This window comes from Oncorhynchus clarkii, chromosome 19 (assembly GCF_045791955.1).
Source record: "Oncorhynchus clarkii lewisi isolate Uvic-CL-2024 chromosome 19, UVic_Ocla_1.0, whole genome shotgun sequence".
In the NCBI taxonomy this organism is placed as follows: domain Eukaryota; kingdom Metazoa; phylum Chordata; class Actinopteri; order Salmoniformes; family Salmonidae; genus Oncorhynchus; species Oncorhynchus clarkii.
Window position 1 is genome coordinate 58,320,461 of NC_092165.1, and position 18,283 is coordinate 58,338,743.

General features: G+C 41.3%; 1 protein-coding gene and 1 pseudogene across 3 annotated transcripts; one reads left to right on the forward strand and one right to left on the reverse strand.

The window, feature by feature from the left end:
• Positions 1-104: 104 nt before the first annotated feature.
• Positions 105-8,455, reverse strand: LOC139374371 (matrilin-3-like). Of its 3 annotated transcripts, XM_071115410.1 has the most exons (7): positions 8,063-8,308; positions 7,974-8,029; positions 4,558-5,127; positions 3,683-3,808; positions 3,169-3,249; positions 778-891; positions 105-567 (listed from the first exon to the last, which is right to left on the reverse strand). In XM_071115410.1, exons 1-7 carry the CDS (start codon positions 8,230-8,232, stop codon positions 521-523), a joined length of 1,164 nt encoding a protein of 387 aa, XP_070971511.1. In that variant the 5' UTR covers positions 8,233-8,308; the 3' UTR covers positions 105-520. The 3 variants fall into 3 exon arrangements, with proteins under 3 accessions (XP_070971511.1, XP_070971512.1, XP_070971513.1); XM_071115411.1 differs by lacking the exon at positions 7,974-8,029 and having other exon boundaries at positions 8,049-8,455; XM_071115412.1 differs by lacking the exon at positions 3,169-3,249.
• Positions 8,456-9,868: 1,413 nt separating this feature from the next.
• On the forward strand, positions 9,869-13,284 carry LOC139374532 (NACHT, LRR and PYD domains-containing protein 3-like; annotated as a pseudogene).
• Positions 13,285-18,283: the final 4,999 nt, after the last annotated feature.

Here is an 18,283-nt window from a genome sequence, read left to right on the forward strand (position 1 = left end):
AATAGAACACCATATATTGACAGAAATGACATTTCGTGTGTCTTGTCTTTCATTTATCCTGCACCACATTTATCCTGCACCACATTTATCCTGCACCACATTTATCCTGCACCACATTTATCCTGCACCACAATAAGAAAACAAATCACTGGTCAGTGACGGAGCCTCTATTGCTTCCTCTTTATTATAGCTGATGTGGTGGAAGATGGTATGTTGTTAAACTGGAAAGGTGCCACCATGGGGAGACAAATATTGTGCAAAAAAAAAAAGTCAACTTTGGTCTTTGTTCCTAACTTTAAAAATGAAATGGGGACATCTGTTGTGAGCAAATTGAACATTATTGTTTAAATACATTGTTTTAGAGCTAAAAAAAAAACACATATATTGAAGGAGGTTATACAGTACGATGACTCCAAAATGGACTGTTGTCGATAAAAGAGGGAAACTATACAGCCACTTTAGATTGAGGTTAACTGGGTGAGCTCTGAATGGTCTCTTGGCAGCGTCCTCTTCTTTAGAATCAACGCCTGCCTCCAAACCGGGTCACTTTCCTCGATAGGTCATCAAGTGGAAATAACAGTCAAGGAAATGACTTGTCTTCTTCAATGCATATACTGAAGTGTAATAGGGAAAGTGTAACAGTTTAAAGTAGACCAGTATACACATGGCCATACAACATTGTTAGCTGGTGGTAGTGGCTTTGAGATCTTGTGTTAAGCCCTATGTAAATACCACCCTTACCCATTATAAAAAGGACTGGTGAGTTTAAAAGGATATGTTTGTTGGTCAGCTGCTTTATGGTGGACTGCATCTTCATCTGGAACGCAATCTGAGCCTCACACATACAGGCGTCTTCACTCAGCTCATTCCCACTCATCTCATTCGCGTCCTCTGAAAAAAGACATCAATGGCAATAATGAATAAATGCTATATATTTTTTATGAAAAAAACTTGACGTTAAGTTACTGCTGTTACCAATAAACAACTTATCTGTTAGCTTTTCCTGTATTATTTGGGTCGTCTAAATAGGATAGGCTACTCAGTATTACGCACAGGTTGGTTGAGTAGGATGGGCTCGTGGTAATGGCCGGAGCGGTATAGGTGGAATGGTATCAAATAGAGCAAACACATAGTTTCCATGGTTTCCATGGGTTTGATGCCATTCCATTCACTCCATTCCAGCCATTATTATGAGCCGTCCTCCCCTCAGCAGCCCCCCATAAAGTGTCACTTCTTCCACACTTAGGGATCTATTAAAATCATCTTCCATTGTGGATACAAGGAAACAAATTGTGTAGTTGCACATTGCACAATGCAATCAAATATTACAATTCCCTGTTACTGTGAGCAACCTAATGTAAAGTGTTACAACTAGTTGACTTCATGTAAAGTCAAAACTTCCAATACAGACAATGCATACAGTCAAGTGATGTCAAGTAGTTAGTCAAAGATCAGGTGAAGTTTTTTTAGATCATTGAAGGGAAGTCAATGGTAAATAAATTGGGTTTTGCAAAAGGTTAACAATCACTTCAAAGCTTCAACCAAGGCAGGCCAGCCATTCATTCAAGCTTTAACCAAGGGAGTAGGCCAGCCATTCATTCAAGCTTTAACCAAGGCAGTAGGCCAGCCATTCATTCAAGCTTTAACCAAGGCAGTAGGCAGACATTCATTCAAGCTTTAACCAAGGGAGTAGGCCAGCCATTCATTCAAGCTTTAACCAAGGCAGTAGGCCAGCCATTCATTCAAGCTTTAACCAAGGCAGTAGACAAGCCCTTCAATCAAGCACTTGTTCATCATAACACAAACCCATCATGTATACTTTGATTTTCAAGGTCTCCCGTAGATGTGAAACAAACCACAGGTGACTGCATGCAATTTGAAATACCCAGGCATCAGTCCAACAAACGTATGAGGCCAAACACAAGTCAGTCGACCAGGCTCCTTTGGGTCCTTCTCCTGGATCTAGCTGTTGTTTCCCTAGCAGCTGCACCTTCGCTCATACATTTCCTTCTTCCTTACAGTGGCAGAACTTGCTCCACGGTGCTAAAGTCAGCCGAGTGAACGTAATGCTGTCTGTGGGGCTCAGAGGCTATCTCCAGGAGCTCGTTCTCCTCCGTTTTACCCACCGCGTACATCTCCACACCTGAGGAAAGAGAGAAGGAAGACAGGACAGGGCAAAGGTCACTCTTTTGACAAACTCAAAACTGCGATAGGGTGCATGATATACATGGGATTGGATGTTTAAGTATTACACAGCTACGGTAGGAGGAAACATGCATTCATATAATGAACTTTTACTGGATGAACAAACAAAAAAAAAGTGAGTCATTTTAGAGTTTGGAGTTGTCATCTTACCACTTCAGATATGTTCAACTCAATAAAATGGTGTTACATTATACTGTTTAAGAAAAAGGTCTCTCACCTTGCTCTTTAAGGTTCCTGGCATGCTCCGAGATGTCCTTTTGCAACTGTCCATCCGTCAGCACGATGTCCACCCGGGGCACTTTGGCCTGGTGCCTTCTCCCTGTGCGAAGCTCCTGTCCAGCAGGTGGAGCAGGGCCAGCACGGTCATGGAACCCATGTACTGAACACCTCTCACTGCCTTCTTCAAAGCCTTGGTGGTGGTTTAAGGTGAACTAGGTCCGGACTCAGCTGGTGTACCCGGATCAGGCCAACCTGGACAGTGCCAGCGCCGACTCTTCACCAGCTCAAAGTTGTCCAAGCGGACGCTCTTGGAACCGTCGATAACCAAGGCAGGTCGAGAGCTTTAGCTCTGCAGCCATGGGCTACTCTGCAGCTCTGTGGGTTTTAATGCTGAATAAGCCAAGCCGACGCATCACAACAAACTCACCATCTATTGGCCGTATAAGGTGAAGAGGGGACAAAGCAATGTTAGCTAGCGAAGATGGCGTAAACGCATTGGATAGTGGCATGCACAGTGCTTGACTTTGGCAGGAACACACAGGGACTGAGTTCCCGGGGGGGGGCACCTTAAATGTTCCACATCATGAGTTTCTGCACCTCTTGTAGAATAATAAATATAACAGTACCAGCAGCCAGAATGACTGTGGCATCTATTTCAGTCCACTTCAAGCACTGGGCATGCATACCATAACAGCATCACTTAGGATTTCTAGCCTATGAATTCTGAAATAAAGGTGCACCAACCGTTGGAACCTGATCCATTTTGGTTTTGGTTTTGGTTTTGGTTCTGGTTCTGGTTTTGGTTTTGGTTTTGCAAAGAACCTGCTGCCAAGTGTAAACATAAGACAAAATCTTTCACATTAATATTGACCTTTGCCCCTAAATACAAGGCTTGTTTTTGTTATCCTCCCATGTCTGTATTACACAATAAATACAGTAAAAATATGTCCCCTACACACAAAAACTTTCCGGTAACACTTTATTTGAAGGCTACCTACATAAGGACTTCACAATACATTCATAACTCATACATAACATAACACCTTCACAAGCAGTACATGAGCATTTCATAAATACTTATGTCAACAATCGTTGAAATCTGCAGTATAAGTATCACAAAAATCAACCTGTGGTTGTTGGGAAATGCTTGCTTATATATGGGTTATTCATGGGTTATGAATGTGTTATGAAGTCCTTATGTAGGTACCTATCGAACAAAGTGCTATCCACATTCCCGATAGAGGCTTGTGGTCCTTACGTGAGCATGTTTTCTTGTCTGCATTCAGTGTATAGCCTTCCCGACACTTGCAGGCGTACGAGTTGTTGTTGTTGTTGTTGACACATATGTGGTCGCAGTCGTGTCCCAGGGCACAGGCGTCCACACCTGTAAACAAACATCCTCACAGCTGATTGGTTTAGTCTGACAACATCGTCACCTTGAACAGGATTAATCAGGTTAGAATAAATTCAGGTAAATTATGAATTACTTTCTAATTGGTCAATTGAGGGTTATCATACGTAATCTTTTTTTAATCACTGTTTCACATTAAATATTGAAAGAAGTATTATTATTAGTCAATGTTTTTTGGGTACAGGTGCACAACACCAGTCCTCGAGAGCCGCATCTGCTGGTTTCCATTCTTGATTTTTAAACAACAACTAGTTTAGACCTGGGAATCCAACAACTAGTTTAGAACTGGGAATCCAACAACTAGTTTAGACCTGGGAATCCAACAACTAGTTTAGACCTGGGAATCCAACAACTAGTTTAGACCTGGGAATCCAACAACTAGTTTAGACCTGGGAATCCAACAACTAGTTTAGACCTGAGAATCCAAAAACTAGTTTAGACCTGGGAATCCAACAACTAGTTTAGACCTGGGAATCCAACAACTAGTTTAGACCTGGGAATCCAACAACTAGCTTAGACCTGGGAATCCAACAACTAGTTTAGAACTGGGAAACCAGGTATGTTTCCTGGGTGGTCAGTAACATTAGTAGGTGTCAAGGACTGAAAGAAACTGAAACCAGAAGGACTGAGGCTCTTATTCAATTGTGCACCCCTATTATAGGAGGTCTTGCAAACATGTCTTATCTCTCACCTAAGCCTTAGCACTAGCCTCATTCTCTTACCACACAGCGTTTCCCTGAACTTGGACGTGAGCTTCTCGATGACGCCGTAGGTCTCCACGTAGAACACGTGTTCGTCCAATGGCAGACTGGCCATGAGACGCAGGGACTTCATGTCCGCCCTGTCCACCCCGACTGCGTAGATCTCGATGCCTGCCGCCCTCGCCGCCGCGGCAACCTCCTCCACCGTGTCCTGGGGCCGCCCGTCCGTCACGATGATGGCCACCTTGGCGATGTTCTTGTTGGTTAGCCGGGCGCCCGATCCCTCGGTGAAGGTCTCCTCCATGGCCGTCTTGATGGCTAGCCCAGTCATGGTGCCAGCCGCTAAGGATTCGATGCGTGCCAACGCTGCTTTCAGGCCCGGCTTGTCGAAGTGCGTCTTGAGCAGGAACTCAATCTTCACTGTGCTAGCGTAGTTCACAACGGCCACCCGTGTGGCGTCTGCGCCAATCTCAAGGGTGTCGACCATGTCAGCCAAGAATATTTTGACCTTCTCAAATTCTTGGGGGCGTACGCTACGGGAGCTGTCGATGATGAACACCAGATCTAGGGGGCGGCTTTTGCAGTGGGTTTCTGCAAGGGAAAAGAATGTGACATAGGTTTTTACCACAGAGGGTGAAATGGTTTGCTCTACACACTTTAACTGGGAACTGCTAGCCAGAGTTCCTCTGTCATATACACTGAGTGCACAAAACATTAGGCACAACTTCCTAATATCGAGTTGCACCACCCTCAAAACAGGCTCAATTCATCGGGGTATGGACTCTACAAGGTGTTGAAAGTGTTCCACAGGGATGCTATGTTGACACAGTTGTGTCATGTTGGCTGGATGTCCTTTGGGTGGTGGACCATTCTTGATACACACTGGAAACTTTTGAGCATGGAAAAACCCAGCAGCGTTGCAGTTCTTGACACACTCAAACTGGTGCACCTGGCACATACTACCATACCCTGTTCAAAGGCACTTAAATATTTTGTCTTGCCCATTCACCCTCTGAATGGCACACATACATACACAATCCATGTCTCAATTGTCTCAAGTCTTCATCTACACTGGTTGAAGTGGGTTTAACAAGTGACATCAATAAGGATTTATAGCTTTCACCTGGATTCACCTGGTCAGTCTATGATATGGAATGAGCAGGTGTTCCCTATGTTTTGTACATTCAGTATATATCAAACACATTCAGGTTTCACATTCAGGCCTGGAGTTGCTTAAGGTTTTAGCAAGTCACCTTAACATGTGCTACTATTTAAAAAAAAGATTGGACGGGAACGTTAGTTTTTAAGCGGGCGATCGTGCACGCTTCTTTACACACAGCAACGATATGCTACAAAACAAAGCAGTAGAAATACAAGTCTAAAGGAATCTGAAGTAATGAAGGAATCTGAAGTAACGAAGGAATCTGAAGTAATAAAGGAATCTGATGTAATGAAGGAATCTGAAGTAATAAAGGAATCTGAAGTAATAAAGGAATCTGAAGTAATAAAGGAATCTGAAGTAACGAAGGAATCTGAAGTAATAAAGGAATCTGATGTAATAAAGGAATCTGAAGTAATAAAGGAATCTGAAGTAATAAAGGAATCTGAAGTAATAAAGGAATCTGAAGTAATGAGAGAATCTGAAGTAATGAAGGAATCTGAAGTAATGAAGGAATCTGATGTAATAAAGGAATCTGATGTAATAAAGGAATCTGAAGTAATAAAGGAATCTGAAGTAATGAGAGAATCTGAAGTAATGAAGGAATCTGAAGTAACGAAGGAATCTGAAGTAATAAAGGAATCTGATGTAATAAAGGAATCTGATGTAATAAAGGAATCTGAAGTAGTAAAGGAATCTGAAGTAATGAGAGAATCTGAAGTAATGAAGGAATCTGAAGTAACGAAGGAATCTGAAGTAATAAAGGAATCTGATGTAATAAAGGAATCTGATGTAATAAAGGAATCTGATGTAATAAAGGAATCTGAAGTAATAAAGGAATCTGAAGTAATGAGAGAATCTGAAGTAATGAAGGAATCTGAAGTAACAAAGGAATCTGAAGTAATAAAGGAATCTGAAGTAATAAAGGAATCTGAAGTAATAAAGGAATCTGAATCTGAAGTAAAGTGGATTAGGAATGGATACGAGATGAAACAAAGCTTTGTTTCTGACCTATTCTCAGGGAAGTAAACATGGTAACTTGGGACGGCAGATAGCCTAGCGGTTAGAGCATTGGGCCAGTAACCGAAAGGTTGCAGGTTTGAATCCCTCAGCTGACAAAGTAAAAAAACACAAATCTGTCGTTCTACTGTTCCCCGGGTAGGTCGTCATTGTAAATAAGAATTTGTTCTTAACTGACTTACCTAGCTAAATGAAGGTTACATTTGAACTTGAAAGGCAATTCATCAAATGTAGTATAGTAAGCACATGTTTATCCTATTTCTCTCAAGATTCACCTACAGAGGACATTAAAAAAACAATAGTGACTTTTACCACAGCACGTGCTCAATCATTGAACAAGATAAGAGATTGGGAAAATAATGGTGTAAAAGCACCCACAGAAGGGAGGGGTGGGGGTGCAGGTCGAAGGGGTGGTGCAGTGAGCTGGAGGTACATGACTGGTGGCCATTTCCTGTGTGGCTGCTAGTACTAGTGATCATTGCCATGTGCTTTGGGCCACCACGAGGGAGGAAGGTGCAGTAGAGCATTGGTTATTGTTTTTGGTCCAGCGCCTATGGCTTACATGGTGATGACATGAAGTACAAAAACAACGCTTATAGCCTTAAGCATCAGTAAGAGGCTGGCTGCTAACCTTAAGAATCGATACTGTCTGCTAGCAATTGAGTACAGATGCAAAAAAGCTGATGAAAAATAAACATAAAAAATACAACTTCTACAGTAGTAATCGACATCATACAGTATCTTGTTTTCCATTTCTCACAATGTAACGTTGATGGGTTCTGAACATTTAACTTTGAAATATAATAGCCGGAATGTTTAATTTAGCTCAAAGGACTGAGTAAATTAGCCTACACATTGACAAGCCTACACATTGACAGTCCTTCCTTTGACAGTCCTTCCTTTGATGTGCTATTTGGTAACATGTTCCTACTAATGCATTTCTACATGTATGTTATTGTCTGTCAAGGTAAGAATGTATATGTACAGTATCAAATCATTTAGAGAATCCTTTATTCTGTAATTCCAGACGACTGGCCAATACGGGAGATTAGACTACATTCGAAACTTTAATGCACATCATACATGGACGTCAATTGCAAACTATTAATTTAAATATACTATAATCTCAAATATAGTTTAATATAAACAGCAGTCTGCGCTGACTATTCCAAATATCGGCTACCGCTGTCTGCGCACTATAGACAGAAAGCATAAGCCTGTCTACAGAATAATAGACAATGCATGAAAATGAACCAACCTCCCAAATCAATAGTTCTTTGATTCTGAGACAACTGAGCTGGTTGCTGAACACTCTGAAATGATTGTTGCTGACCTTGCTGAACACTTTGAAATGGTTGTTGCTGTTGGAAGCCCTGCTGAAACGTTTGCCGTGGCACGATAGGGCTGTCTGCCTGATGCTGCCGAGGATGGTATCCTCCATAAAGTCGGTATGTTGCTTGGACTTCCAGGGAAAGGAAGGAAATACAACAGACGAGTCCTCCGATTAACGATGTCATCCTGTGGCAGGCAGTTGGTTCTTTTAATAGGTCCGTATCAAGAAGCAATTCATAATACTAAACCACGAGTACAATAATTTGCTCTCTGGGGGCATATTTAAGCATCTCCGGCCAACACACGTGGGAGAAAGTTGTCCAATCGAAAATTAGACGTGGGAAGAAAGGATCGCAGTTCGGTGTTGGTTCGGGGCAGGTGTGTGACCTGCTTTACGCACACTAGGCTAGGCAAACGATGCGATGGGTTTGGAGAGGATGCAATTTTGTTTCCCATTGTTCATGCAAACTGCGACCCCGAGCGTCACATACAATCAAATACAAGCGTATTCGTGAGATCAGTTTTATTCTCAATTTGATATGCATAAATTATTTTTATTATAACAAATACAACTAAAACACATCTAGTATAGCTACAATTGATGTATAATAATATTCGTTTTAGTATATTGGTCTTTCAGCTTTATTACAGGTTATTAAAACCGACAGTTGTAATTAAAAACTGAAATACTTTGCCGTTACAATAAAAAAATAAAAACGTTTTATTTTTAAAACACTATAAATGTATTTGCTGACATTTTTCGATTGTTAATGAATATTAATAGTGTAAATCATGAACAAACTTGTTCACAAAAACAGAAGCCATTGGAATTTGGTTAAATTGGTTAAATAAAATAAAGACTAAAATCATTAGTTGAACATAACAAATGTATTCTGGCCAAAACTGTACCTCTGAAATGCTTGTACTCATATTAAAACAACTGTATCATTTTACTTTGTTTATGGAAAATCCTGAACCAAATTCAAATAATCTTTCCCATAATGCATATTATTATTTTAGCAGAAAGCAAGACGGTAGAGGTGGGCAGGGATGAGGATCTTAGGGAGGGCAAAGTTACAAGGCTGCTCTTGATTTATTATTGAATTGTGTTGCGCTTTCTTGCACTGGCATAGCGTCATCAGCTGGCTGACTAGCTGGCTGCAACCTGATGTCTGAGAATTTCGTATTATTCTTTACGTAAATCTGAGCGAGCTAATTTATTTTGTATGTTATGTTTCATATGGTATGTATTCATTTGTTGTTTTCAATCACCTATTTCTTATGTTATGTTAATAATTATGATTCATCTTACATATTAAGAATTTGAAAAATGTACAATATGTTCCGAATTCTAGCTAGGTGGCTTATGTTAGCTGGCTGGCTAAGGTTAGGGTTAGGGTTAAGATTAGGGTTAGCTAAAAGAGTTCGAGTTCAGCTAACATGCTAAGTAGTTAGCTAAAATGCAAAAGTTGTCCGTGATGAGATTCGAACTCACAACTTTTGGGATGCTAATTAGCTCAAATGCTAAACTTGTCTGTGATGAGATTCAAACTCACAGTCTTTGAGTTGCTAGACATTAGCATTATACACCTACCAATCCACCCCAGCCAACCACTCTTCTTTCATTTTGCCTTAAGTAACCATCTGTCTTATGTAACCATACCAAACATAACATATCATACTGATTTGAATGTCCCATATTTACATTTACTATGTTACGTCAACTCTATGAGACCGGGCTGCCCAAGTGGTCGCATTTGAGCGCTGCAGGTCTGATTTGTGTTCGTTCATACAGGGAGGAAGTGTATCAGTGGTGACACAATGTGGACCAACTGGTTCCTGCACCTCGACTCTCACACAGTGAGCCAAACTAGGAAGAAGGTGGGCAGAGCCAAGCACAAGGAAGCCAGATTCTATTGGCCTGTTTCAGCATGTATTTGCATATTTCCCTTATGGAATGGCTACTCCCTGAAAATAACTCGGATTATCCTTTTTAAGAACTTAATTTTTAGAAAGGTTGGCAAAAAAAATGAGTGTCTTTGGGGAGAGAGAGGAGGGGACAACTGCCTCTAAAATGAGTGTCTTTGGGGAGAGAGAGGAGGGGACCACTGCCTCTAAAATGAGTGTCTTTGGGGAGAGAGAGGAGGGGACCACTGCCTCTAAAATGAGAACGACCTACACATTGAAGCTGTGGGGTGAGAGATTTCTATTGTATTATTAGGCAATTTCCTGTGCTGAAATGTATCCACTTAAAGTGCTCAGCCAATTTTTCTCAATCGGGAACAAATCAGTGATCGAAGGTGTTTTGGCAAAAATCCATCAGGAGAGACCAGACTCCCCTGTACCCAGCTGTGTATCCATGAAGAGTGAACAGTCTATGGGGAAACCAATAAACTTCAGTGTTGGAGACTCCTCTACTAGCAAGGGTAAGACCTGAAGGGTCCGGGTCTTTTGGTATTGACATGAATAATAACCACAGAAGGCTGCTGAGGGATGGACGGCTCCTAGTAATGCTGCTACGAGCCCGTCCTCCCCAATTAAGTTACCAGCAGACCGCCTGTGGTATTGACATGTATAATTTCAAGCAGCAGCCTAGTGGTTAGAGCTTTGGGCCAGTAACCAAAAAGTTGCTGGATCAAATCCCTGAGGTGACAAGTTAAAAATATTTTGTTCTGGCCGTGAACAAGTGTCACACCCTGACCATAGTTTGCTTTGTATGTTTCTATGTTTTGTTTGGTCAGGGTGTGATCTGAGTGGGCATTCTATGTTGGATGTCTAGTTTGTCTGTTTCTGTGTTTGGGCCTGATATGGTTCTCAATCAGAGGCAGGTGTTAGTCATTGTCTCTGATTGGGAACCATATTTAGGTAGCCTGTTTTGTGTTGGGTTTTGTGGGTGGTTGTTTCCTGTCTTTGTGTTTTATGCACCAGTTAGGACTGTTTCGGTTTTCAGGTTTATTATTTTGTATTCTGTTCATGTTTAGTTTTCATATTAAAAAACCATGAACTATATGCGTTTTGGTCCACCTCTCCTTCCCAGGAAGAAAACCGTGACAACAAGGCAGTTAACCCACTGTTCCCCAGTAGGCTGTCATTGTAAACAAGAATTTGTTCTGACTTGCCTAGTTAAATAAAGGTTAAATAATATATATATATATATATATATATATTGTAACTGATGTTGCATGGTAAGAACTTGGTCTTATTGAAAATAAAAATCACTGTCAAAGAAAAACAACACTCAGAATTAAAACTGAAAGAGCGACTTGGTATTTTATTATCCCCAGTAGCTGTTGCACAAGCAGCAGATACTCTACCTGGGGTCCACACAGAACACAAAACATAATACAGAATGACATATACAGAGCAACAAGAACAAATCAAATCAAATCTTATTGGATGCATATGGTTAGTAGATGTTAATGCGAGTGTAGTGAAATGCGTGTGCTTCTAGTTCCGACCATGCAGTAATATCTCACAAGTAATCTAACAATTTCACAATAACAAAGGAATGAATAAGAATATGTACATATAAATATATGGATGAGCGGCATAGGCAAGATGCAGTAGATGCTATAGAGTACAGTATATACACGTGAGGTGAGTAATGTAGGGTATGTAAACATTATATAAAGTGGCATTGTTTAAAGTGACTAGTGATACATTTATTACATCAATTTTTGTATTATTAAAGTGGCTAGAGATTTGAGTCCGTATGTTGGCAGCAGCCACTCAATGTTAGTGATGGCTGTTTTAACAGTCTGATCACCTTGAGATAGAAGCTGTTTTTCAGTCACTCGGTCCCAGCTTTGATGCACAGACACAAGAGCCCAGACTCCCCTGTACCCAGCTGTCTGTTGATGAAGAGTGAACAGTCTATGGGAAAACCAGTAAACCTCAGAGAGGGAGACTTCTCTACTAAACAGGGATAAGAAGTATTGTGTCATTGTTTTGGGGTGAAGCTGGTTGATCAGTTGTAGTCAACTTCTTTTTCTTACAGAGACCAACAGGAGAGATCGGAAGCAGATATTTCCAGTGGTCAGTCTTCCCAAAGTCATACAACAGACCTGGACTCGATATTCCTCATGGGGCGGCAGGCAGCCTAGTGGTTAGAGCGTTGGACTAGTAACTGAGAGGTTGCAAGATCGAATCCTGGAGCTGACAAGGTAAAAATCTGTCATTCAGCCCCTGAACAAGGCATCATTGAACATAAGAATTTGTTCTGACTTGCCTAGTTAAATAAAGGTACAATAAAACATTCATGGTGAGATGTCATACATAAAAATAGAATTGAAATTAATTTTTTTGTCTGAATTCCCAATGGGTTTACCTAAATGTAAAAACTGCTGAAAAGAAGGCCAAATATAATTTTAATTAACTTTTTTTTGTATTGGTTGGTTTCAGTTGCTTGTGCAGAATGAATTACACCTAAATGTAAAAAAATTAAAAATAAAACACTTATCTTAACATCTCTTTCTCAGTCACTTGAAGAGACTGTCATCACTTTAGTGAAGAAAGAACTGAAGAGTTTCAAGAGGATTCTGAGTCCAGATCTCCCAGAATGCTTAGAGAGTCAGAGAGAGGATGCTGAAGATGAGAAGCAGGAGAGCAGGGCCAGAGAGGGGGCTCTGAAGATCACAATTCACTTCCTGAGGAACATGAAACAGAAGTCTGTTTATTAATGTTTTATAAACGGTTTTGTCTTTAGATGTGCTTCTTGACAACATAAACTCAAATCCAACCTGAAGAAGAAGTTTTGGTGTGTGTTCGAAGGAATAGCTGTCCTAGGAAACCCAAGTCTTCTCAATAAGATCTTTACAGAGCTGTACATCACAGAGGGTGGAAGTGGAGGGGTCAGTCGTGAACATGAGGTGAGACAGATTGAGATGGCATGCAAAAACCAAACTACGCAAGAGACACCAATCAAATGCAATGACACCTTCAAGCTTTTACCTGGACAAGACAAGCCTATCAGAACTGTGCTGACAAAGGGAGTCGCTGGCATTGGTAAAACAGTCTCTGCGCAGAAGTTCATTCTGGACTGGGCCGAAGGAAGAGCTAATCAGGATATCCACTTCATATTTCCACTTCCTGTTCGGGAGCTGAACATGATGATAGAGAAAAAACACTGTTTGATTCAAGTTGTGGAAAACTGTTTTGTGTATGTGAAGCATTCTGGTATCTCCAACTTTGACAAGTACAACGTTATGTCTGTCCTTGATGGTCTGGATGAGTGCTGACTGCCCCTAGACCTCAAGAAAAATGATAGCTGCTGTGATGTCAAACAGTCAACCTCAGTGGAGATGTTGCTGACAAACCTCATCAAGGGGAAACTGCTCCACTCTGGACAACTTCCCGACCTGCAGCAGCCAATCCGATCCCTTCTGAGTATTTGGACCAGGTGACAGAGGTACGATGTTTCAACGACCCACAGATAGAGGAGTACTTCAAGAATAGAATCAGTGATGAGAACCTGGCCAGCAGAATCATCACACATATTAAGTCATCAAGGAGACTCTACATCATGTGCCACATACCAGTCTTCAGTTGGATTACGGCCACTGGTACAGAGAGACTGTTGGTTGAAGCAGAGGGTGGAGAGATGGCAAGACTCTGAAACAAATGTACTCACACCTCCTGGTTTTTCAGACCAAACAGAGGAGTAAAGTCAAGTTTTACTTGATCTTGTTCAACACTGTACACCAAGTCAGAACTGTAGGATAAATAAAGGGGGCTTAAAAGTAGACCATAAAAGCTCTTACAATATTCAATGATGACATTTCTCTAAAACAGGCTATAGGCTACATATGCACCAGTAAGTCAGAACAGTTGGCTAAGTTAGGAGAGGAAAGGGGACACGATGATTAGGGTGAGCCACATGGGCTACTAACAGCTTACTTCACAGCATACACTTAGTATTACTTTCTTAGCAACAGTATACATATCTCCCTGGCATATTACATAATTTATGCAGCAGCTTCCAAGACATTTTTGGACTCACCTTATTGTGCTGTGCTCACTTGAACAGGAAGGTGGGGAAATTTTGTCATCAAACTTTGTCATCAAAGTCTGGCATTCTCTGGATTGATGGTGCTTTCAAGACAACTGGGAACTCGGAAAAAAACATGGTTGAATAATAAGGTCATTGATCTTCAGTTTGGAGCTCTAGGAGGAGGCCCGAGTTCCCAACTTGGAATTCCGAGTTGAATGACTGTTGAGTGACCGAGTTGAATGTATTTTTCCAGTTGGAGCTCGTTTTTTCCCGACTTCACAGTTGTCTTGAACTCACTGAAGTCACGTTTTCGTAGTTCTGAGTTAATAGTATTTTGAGTGCGGCACAACTCATGCTTCATTGACAGCATGGCCAATGTTGAAAGTTTATTATTCAAAACTTGGAAAATAACCCCTTAAAACCTCTACGGGATCGATGTCCTCTCCCATGGGAGATATATGATTAGCATGACACTGTAAGTAACAAGAACATTTCCCAGGACATAGACATGTCTTATATGGGCCGAAAGCTTATATTCTTGTTAAACTAACTGCACTGTCCAATTTACAGTAGCTTACACAGTGGTTGAACAAGTACCCAATTGTCATACTTGAGTAAAAGTAAAAAACCTTAATAGAAAATGACTCAAGTAAAAGTCCTGCAGTAAAATTCTACTTGAATAAAAGTCTAAAAGTATTTGGTTTTAAATACACGTAAGTATCAAAAGTAGAAGTATAAATAATTTCAGATTCCTTATATTAAATAAAGCAGATGGCACTATTTTCATATATTTTTTTTAAGCATTGCCAGGGGCTTTCGCCAACACTCAGACATACTTTACAAATGCAGCATTTGTTTAGTGAGTTCGCCAGATCAGAGGCAGTAGGGATGACCAGAGATGTTCTCTTGATAAGTGTTTGAATCAGTCCATTTTACTGTCCTGCTAAGCATTCAAAATATAACAAGTACTTTTGGGTGCCAGGGAAAGTGTATGGAGTAAAAAGTACATCATTTTCTTTAGGAATGACTTAAGTAGTACTTTCAAGTATTTTTACTTAAAAGTACTTAAGTACTTTACACCCCTGCTATTACAGTGAAATAATACCATGCTTATGTACTTGAAAATGTATCAATAAACCAATTAGGCACATTTGGGCAGACATTTTGAACAGTGATGCAATGGTTCATTGGATCAGTCTAAAATGATGCACATACACTGCTGCCATCTAGTGGCCAGAATCTACATTGCGCCTGAACTGCAAGAATACTGTGTGGCCTTTCTCTTGCATTTCAAATATGATATAGAAAATTATATTCAAAGTGTTTCCTTTCAAATGGTATCAAGATTATGCATATCCTTGCTTCAGGTCCTGAGCTACAGGCAGTTAGGTTTGGGTATGTCATTTTAGGCGAAAATTGAAAAAAAGGGTTAGATCCTTAAGAGGTTATTAATCCCAGATTTGGGACCACACAGCCACTCGACTGAATAGCAGGCTAGTGATTACATTGCAATGCTTGCAGTTAGCTACTGTCACTGATCCTTCCAAACCACTCATTGTTGAATTTGCGATTTCCAACTTGTTGTGTAATGTTTATCGTTTTTTCAATATTTTCTCTTCATTCTTTCTCTTCATATGACAAGGATTATTGATGACTGCTAGATTTTGAAAGTAAGATGATGACATGATCAGTCCAATCAAAGCTACTGTACATAAAACATGATTTGACATCATTTTATCTGTGGCGAATGACCTTGAGCCTTCTTGGATGGGCACTTATACTGTAACTCTATGGCAGCACCCAGAGGCTAGAATTTTCTATCTCTATCCTTAGACTTGGAGGTGACGTGGTGTCCCCATAAGTGACAGAACACTGAGCCAATCACGGTGCAATGCTCTGTATTTTCTGCTGGCTTGCTCCACCACCACAGAAAGCACTGAGCTAGGCTGAAACATCTGCATTTTGGAGCTGCCTTTCTCAGGAAAACAAAATAGAGACCATGTTTGTATGTAGCTTTATTAACTCAATTATATAAATCTTTTTTTTTTTTACCCTGTTTGCAAACTAATATGTGACAAGTATTAATGACAAAATAACATGCAAAACAGGCAAGCCCAAAAAAACAAAAATAACAAACAAAAAACATTTTTGCAAAAACTCTGGTGCTCAAAACAGAGCCCCACCTGCCCTGAATTACAGGTCGCCACTGATGATAATGCACGGCCCCATGTCACAAGGATTTGTAAACAATTCCTGAAAGCTGAAAATGTGGCAGTTCTTCCATTGCCTGCATACTCACAAGACATGTCAGCCATTGAACATGTTTGGGATGCTCTTGATTGACGTGTACGACAACCTGTTCCAGTTCCTGCCAATATCAAGCAAATGTGTGCTGCATGGAGCAAATGATGGTCACACCAGATACTGACTGGTCTTCTGTTCCACGCCCCACTACTTTTTTTTAAGGTACCTGTGACCAACAGATGCATATCTGTATTCCCAGTCATGTGAAATCCATAGATTAGGGCCTACTTATGTAAATTGACTGATTTCCTTATGCAAACTGTAACTCAGTCAAATCTTTGAAATTGTCGCATGTTGCGTTTATATTTTTGTTCAGTATATATTATTAGTACAAATCTGTTATTAACAAACTCTTGAAGCCACTGGAATTTGGTTAAATGCAGGGAAACTTAAATCACTTCTACCAAATTTCCATCAACATGTTAAATGTGCAACCAGAGAGAAAAAAAATTCTAGATCACCTGTACTCCACACACAGAGACGCGTACAAAGCTCTCCCTCGCCATCCATTTAGTAAATCCGACCACAACTCTATCCTCCTGATTCCTGCTTACAAGCAATAATTAAAGCAGGAAGCACCAGTGACTCGGTCTATAAAAACAAGTGGTCAGATGAAGCAGATGCTAAACGACAGGACTGTTTTGTTATCACAGACTGGAACATGTTCCGGGATTCTTCTGATGAGATTGAGGAGTACACCACATCAGTCACTGGCTTTATCAATAAGTGTATTGAGGACGTCGTCCCCACAGTGACTCTACTTACATACCCCAACCAGAAGCCATGGATTACAGGCAACATCCGCACTGAGCTAAAGGGCAGAGCTGCCGCTGTCAAGGTGCGGGACTCTAACCCGGAAGCTTACACAAAATCCTGATATGCCCTGCTACGAACCATCAAACAGGCAAAGCGTCAATACAGGGCTAAGATTGAATCATACTACATCGGCTCCGATGCTCGTCTTATGTGGCAGTGCTTGCAAACTATTACAGACTACAAAGGGAAGCACAGCCGAGCTGCCCAGTGACACAAGCCTACAAGACGAGCTAAATCACTTCTATGCTCGCTTCGAGGCAAGCAACACTGAGGCATGCATCATGAGAGCATCAGCTGTTCCGGACGACTGTGTGATCACGCTCTCCATAGCCGACGTGAGTAAGACCTTTAAACAGGTCAACATACACAAGGCTGCGGGGCCAGACGGATTACCAGGCCGTGTGCTCTGGGCATGTACTGACCAACTGGCAGGTGTCTTCACTGACATTTTCAACATGTCCCTGATTGAGTCTGTAATACCAACATGTTTCAAGCAGACCACCATAGTCCCTGTGCTCAAGAACACAAAGACAACCTGCCTAAATGACTACAGACCCGTAGCACTCACGTCCGTAGACATGAAGTGCTTTGAAAGGCTGGTAATGACTCACATCAACACCATTATCCCAGAAACCCTAGACCCACTACAATTTTCATATCGCACAAACAGATCAACAGATGATGCAATCTCTATTGCACTCCACACTGCCCTTTCCCACCTGGACAAAAGGAACACTTATGTGAGAATGCTATTCATTGACTACAGCTCAGCGGTCAACACCATAGTACCCTCAAAGCTCATCACTAAGCTAAGAAACATGGGACTAAACACCTCCCTCTGCAACTGTATCCTGGACTTTCTGACGGGCCGCCCCACAGGTGGGGAGGGTAGGTAGCAACACATCTGCCATGCTGATCCTCAACACTGGAGCCCCCCGGGGGTGCGTGCTCAGTCCCCTCCTGTACTCCCTGTTCACCCAGGACCTCATGGCCAGGCACGACTCCAACACCATGACTTAGTTTGCAGATGACACAACAGTGGCCTGATCACCGACAACGATGAGACAGCCTATAGGGAGGAGGTCAGAGACCTGGCCGGGTGGTTCCAGAATAACAACCTATCCCTC

Coding starts and splice junctions, on each gene's coding strand:
- LOC139374371 (XM_071115410.1), bottom strand. CDS start 8,232: ATGACATCGTTAATCGGAGGACTCGTCTGTTGTATTTCCTTCCTTTCC. Junction 3,809..4,557: donor GTTCAGGGAAACGCTGTGTG/GTAAGAGAATGA, acceptor GTTTGTTTACAG/GTGTGGACGCCTGTGCCCTG. Junction 892..3,168: donor AAATGGATCAGGTTCCAACG/GTTGGTGCACCT, acceptor GTCTTTTTTCAG/AGGACGCGAATGAGATGAGT.